The following is a 5,412-nucleotide window of genomic DNA, read 5'->3' as shown; positions in this document are numbered from 1 at the left end:
TTTGGTACTTTTGACCATTTTATTCTATGGTTTCATCTTCGCGCGCCTTTCAATGGCCATTGTCCTTTAGCATCACTCTCATGCCATACTTGGGGATCTCCCAAGCTATATTTTGGTAGCCCTTTAGTCAACTGGTAGCTTACTTCTCTTGATTGTCCCCAGAGCTCTACAGTTTTCTGCTTTTGTTGATGTTTTCTTCTATTTTTGGATTGACTCTATCCCTGGGTTTTCTCTTGTATTTCTGTTAGCCTTTGGTTGTATGGGTCTTGCCCACCACTCCCTAGTGTTTATTGTTGTCTTCTGATATTACTTTCATGTTTCAACATCACCAAGCTTCTTGTTCATCTCGTAGGTTCAAACTGCAACACGAAATGAGAGTACGGACATTCCAATAATGTGACTGCCATGGAAGCTAGGAGAGTGTCTCCTTGATATATGGAAACTTAATACATTAGCATATGTACACTATTATTATATTTTAGTATCAGCAAGTACTGTGTGAACATTGTATGTATATTATTGCTTTCAATTCCGTTGTTAAGGACATGTTTAGACCATCCTGTTCTTGGGGATTACTAATTTAGTTTCGCTGCTTACTACACACACACACTTTATTTTTACACAACCGAATTGATAACATTTTGTTATGCACTAAATTATCTAGAATTTGGACCTAATTATCAGAACATTTACATACACATAAATAATATATTTACATACACTAAATTATATAGAATTTGGACCAAATTGATAACATTTTATGTGGCATCCAATCGAATATATGTTACTCAGTATTGGTGTAGGAACCAACAAATTGCTTGAGAATTTTGCATTCGTTATGATCACATATTGTTTACATCTTTTATTTATTCAAAAATAAAATTTATTTCAAATTATATATGTTCGTAGTGAAAAAACAAATATTTTACTTTTCAAAATGAAATTACCTTTTTTCAAAGTAAAATATTTATTTTACGATGATCGACAACGAATTTGCAACGATCAAGGACTTGCAAAGCTGAAGAGAAGGGGTCAATGGAGGAAGAGGAGAGGATGGTGATGGATTTGCGATGATCAGTAGCAAAGGACCTGCGAACTTGAAGAGAAAAGGTTGATGGAGGAAGAGGAGAGGACGGCAACAATGAACAATGAAGGAAGAAGCTTGGTGGAGAAGTGGATGCTACCGAGTTTTCGGAGCTATGCAAAGGGAAACCATATTTTTCCTTGAAAAAAAAAGTGGAAAACATGGTAACATTTTAACAAATAAAATATCATAAACACCTTTTTAGATGTTTTATGATTTTCAATACAAATTTGGAAAATAGAAAACTTGTTTTTTGTTTTCTAATTTAGGGGAAAAAAATTAATTTGAACAAATTTTCTAATTTTCTATTCCTGTAGAAAATCTACTTCAGATTTTTGCAAGTAAACCGCCCCTTAATTTTGAATAAGGTATCTTTGAACAAGTCCGATCCTATCCTATAGTAAGCTCACCTTTAATTTGAGAACAAGAGATAGAAAATGTAAGTCTCACTAAAGGTCAATATATTAGTCAGATTGTCCCACATTTTAATTAATTAATCTCTAATCGAGTTAGGCCAAAAGGAAAATGAACTTTTCTTAGGCAATAACCCACAAGTTTCTGTAGTTATTGAACATTTTTCCTAAATGAGGAGGTGAGTTTTCACCCGTGATGCTCTAGGGAGGGAGAAGGGCATCACATAAAGTCCAGTCCTTGTACAAGATCTCCAAAACACAATCGCACAAGCTATATATCTTCTGGATGCTCTACCCACCAATCCCCAATAAAATATATATCCATCGCGTGTGAAGATGGTGGACCCATGTAATCCAGCTGCAGTGTACAATTCAGTGATGTGATGAACCTTTTGAAATAAACTCTGCTGTTGATCTCTTTTCCCAGATGCTTTAAGCCCTATGTTTGGACTTGCTCGTATTGATCCAACTATTGGATCAATTTAACCAGTTTCTTCATCAAATCTATAGTGCATGTAAGGAGCTGTTTGCATGTCTGTTGCTGGGTTACGAACACTATTAGCATCAGCCAACATTCCAAAATAGGCATGTGGTGCCCAACCTGCATTGCAGAGATATAGAGTGAGTGATTAGCCGCCAACTTTAATTAGCAATTCAATGGTAGCGGCAAACGTACTTGTTATCAATAGTGTTTAGCAGCATTGATTGTATCTCTGCCCCCAAATAGTCTTAGAGCTAGGCTTATATACAAGCTTTAGGGGCACATATAACTGTTAATAGTTGAGTCTTAACACTTATTTTGAGAAACAAAACGTATAACAACCCTAAAATTGATCTGGATTCTTTAGCCAAACATTAAATTGTTTTTTCGAAGAAATTTGTGGGAAGGTGTCATCCACATAAGTCATTTTGAGGGCATTAGAAATTGCAATTTTTATGAAAGACTAATTAAGCTATGGGATGAACTTGTTATAGGAAGCTAGCTAGAAACATACCGTTGGTGCGATGGGGCAGTGGAAAGAAATGCAAGTAGCATAGGGAAGAAATTATAGTTCCTGCAATGCAATGCAATTATAACAATTGAGAAAGATTGGTCCTTGAATAAGGAATCGTCCCACAAAGTTTAATTGTTCGATATCTGAGAACAGACCTATAATGGCTCCGGCGAATACGTCTGTCCAATGATGCCAATAGTCACTCACGCGAGAAACTCCAACAAGTATAGCCATAAGATATGGCATGATAACAATGCAGACCTTCACAACGTTGCCTCTATGATCGAAGGCTCTAATTTTTCCAGACAAATAAAGTGAGAGGAAACCTAGGCCTGCGAATGACCCTGCATTATTATGCCAATAACAAGGCTTAATTACTAAGTAGATAGTCGATAATTAATTAATCTGACCTAAACCCCCCTATAAAACTATAATCATCCTGAGCTACAAATTAATAATTAACATTATTCCTGTTCTCACCCTTCTGAAAGTAAAAGATTTGGAAGATCTAAAGGAAATATTTTTCGATTTATATGGTTAAATCTTTTTAAAGAGCAGGAGAGTGAATAGAAACTTACAAGACCCAGGAGAAAAGACAAAATTTATAGTCAAATTGGTCGGTCAACCATCCGAAAAGACCATATTGCCCTTGCTTTGGTCCTTGCAATATCACCATCCATTATTGAACTATAATCATTTCAAGCATTTCCATTTTTTCATAATCTTTTGTTTCATCCCCAATAAAGGCTTGGGAATTACATAGCAGTAGAATTTATATGAATATTCATCATCAAATATTGCAAGAGTATATATATATATACCCCGTATACTTACATGAAGTGTGACCACTTGGGAAACTTTTGTAACCTTCCTTTATAACCTTTAAGTTCGTGTTGGTGCACATAACATCCATGTCGGAAGGATTAAATACCTGCATATATGTTAAACATATATAGAATCAGCTAGCTAGACAGACTAGACATTAATGTATTAACAGAGAAGAAGTGAACTCACTGGCATTCCATCACTGAAACATCGCCAGAAGAAGTTTGGTCTCGGCCGGCCGACGGCATCTTTGATTGAATCCGTTATGACCCCAGTAATCAGCACAGAAAACAAAAGGCCTGCACTTGCATATGTAATGATCAATATTAATTATAAGCAACAAAAGTATATATACAGTTAAAAAAAGGGGGCAAAAAATGTTGAGAAAGGGAAGCAAAACTTACCCAGTACAGCATGGTGCAAATCATAAACATCTCTTCGGGACATGTAGTAGAGGAAAAATATTAGACAAGGGAACAGTATTGCGTAGACCTGTTGCAGACAGTTAAGCGCATTAGGACTCCAAAGAAAAGATTATGCTAGGATAAAATTAGAAAAAATATTATTTTTGCTTTAGTATATTTCATTTCCTTATTTGATCATTTTTGTTCTAGAAAGATTCTATTTTTATTCTAATTAGAACACTCTTTTGCTCTTTGATATGTTTTCTAAATGAAGAAGATTTATAGTATATATATATATATATATATAAATCTCTTTGAGATGTATTATTAAGCCCTTTGATTATTAATACTGAATTTGAGATTTTGATTTGAGTTTAGTTCTTCCTTTCAGTTCTCCACTTCTCCTGCTGTAGGAGATCAGGCAGTGTCAGAATTGATTGATATATATTAGGGTTGATATATAGAAGTAAGTAATTAATTAATGGCATATTAATTAGCTATGATTTATGTGTTCTTGGTTTAACCATCTCTAAATGACAATTATAAAAACTTTGAAGATAGATTTTTCTTTTCATACTTCTCAACGAGCCAGATTATATTGCTTTAATGTTTCCTAGAATTCATTGTAACAGAAAAACTTAATCAAAATTAAGCACACATACTGGAACAGCCCACATGGGTATGGTGTCTTCTTTGAATGGGAATGTGAGATCTGTCATCATGTCCTTTCCCACATAACGATGAAAGGGTTCTATATAGTTCAATCCCCCAATTACCAACAGAAGAAGAGGAAGCATTAGCCAGTCCTGCATATGATATCTTGCCAACATGCTTCCATGGGATTTGATAGTATGAGTGCCATACTCATCAGTCAAGCTCATGTTCCCCATCTGTTGTAACGAACATATTAGGTTAAATTGAAGAGAAAGTAGAAGCTACAGAGGGGATTTTTTTAAGCATGCAAACTCAATGTGGGAGCTTCAACATCAAGTATAAAGGTTTTGGAGAAAATGATTAATAAGGAAATGTGGTTTTCTGAAACTCACGACCAACATGATTTAATGATCACTTGCATTACATCCACAATATGCTAAGGAAATTGCTTAGTTTTGCATATATACATATATATGTCACTGTTCTGACAAGTCGATAAAAGAGATGAAGCCAAAACAAACTTTTTTTTTTTTTGCTAAGTATTTGATGAAACCAAGGTAAGCATTGATGAAAGTATTTGAAGAATTAATCAATTCATCTTCGTTTGAAAATTGAGATATAACACCGTCGGTGATTATCGCAGATACACAAGTATATAAATAGCAGACAAAAACAACACAACTAGAACTTTAAAACCAATAAACCACCAAGTCGAGCATAAACCCGCTATGATAGCAACAAATAAATAAATCCTAGATTTAGGTAATTAATTAGGATTAATATATAGAAGGCTCTAACATTAAGCTTCAATTTAAACCAGATGTTTTATTAATTGGACCATCAGGGACACAAGTGAAATAGCTAACGAAGGAAAAAAAAAAAAAACAAAACACAGAAAGAAATAGCAAAATAATGCAGCTTTAATGACAGGAATATTTTTGTGAATCCCAGAAACACCTATCGAATAAGCATATGAAATGATGTGAGAAAGAAAGCGACGCAGATTAAGCAAAACCAACATGAACAAATAGGAGCAA

The 5,412-nt window shown here is 34.5% G+C and overlaps 1 protein-coding gene across 1 annotated transcript; it reads right to left on the bottom strand.

The window, feature by feature from the left end:
• Nucleotides 1-1,979: 1,979 nt before the first annotated feature.
• LOC127790931 (lipid phosphate phosphatase 2-like) lies at nt 1,980-4,611 on the bottom strand. Its single transcript, XM_052320666.1, has 7 exons — nt 4,384-4,611; nt 3,722-3,809; nt 3,507-3,616; nt 3,327-3,423; nt 2,648-2,836; nt 2,493-2,552; nt 1,980-2,098 (listed from the first exon to the last, which is right to left on the bottom strand). Exons 1-7 carry the CDS (start codon nt 4,609-4,611, stop codon nt 1,980-1,982), a joined length of 891 nt encoding a protein of 296 aa, XP_052176626.1.
• Between the last annotated feature and the right edge of the window lie 801 nt (nt 4,612-5,412).

Source organism: Diospyros lotus, chromosome 14, assembly GCF_014633365.1.
Source record: "Diospyros lotus cultivar Yz01 chromosome 14, ASM1463336v1, whole genome shotgun sequence".
Taxonomy (NCBI): domain Eukaryota; kingdom Viridiplantae; phylum Streptophyta; class Magnoliopsida; order Ericales; family Ebenaceae; genus Diospyros; species Diospyros lotus.
The sequence above is the reverse complement of the archived record's forward strand: the minus strand, read 5'-3'. Positions and strand labels throughout refer to the sequence as shown.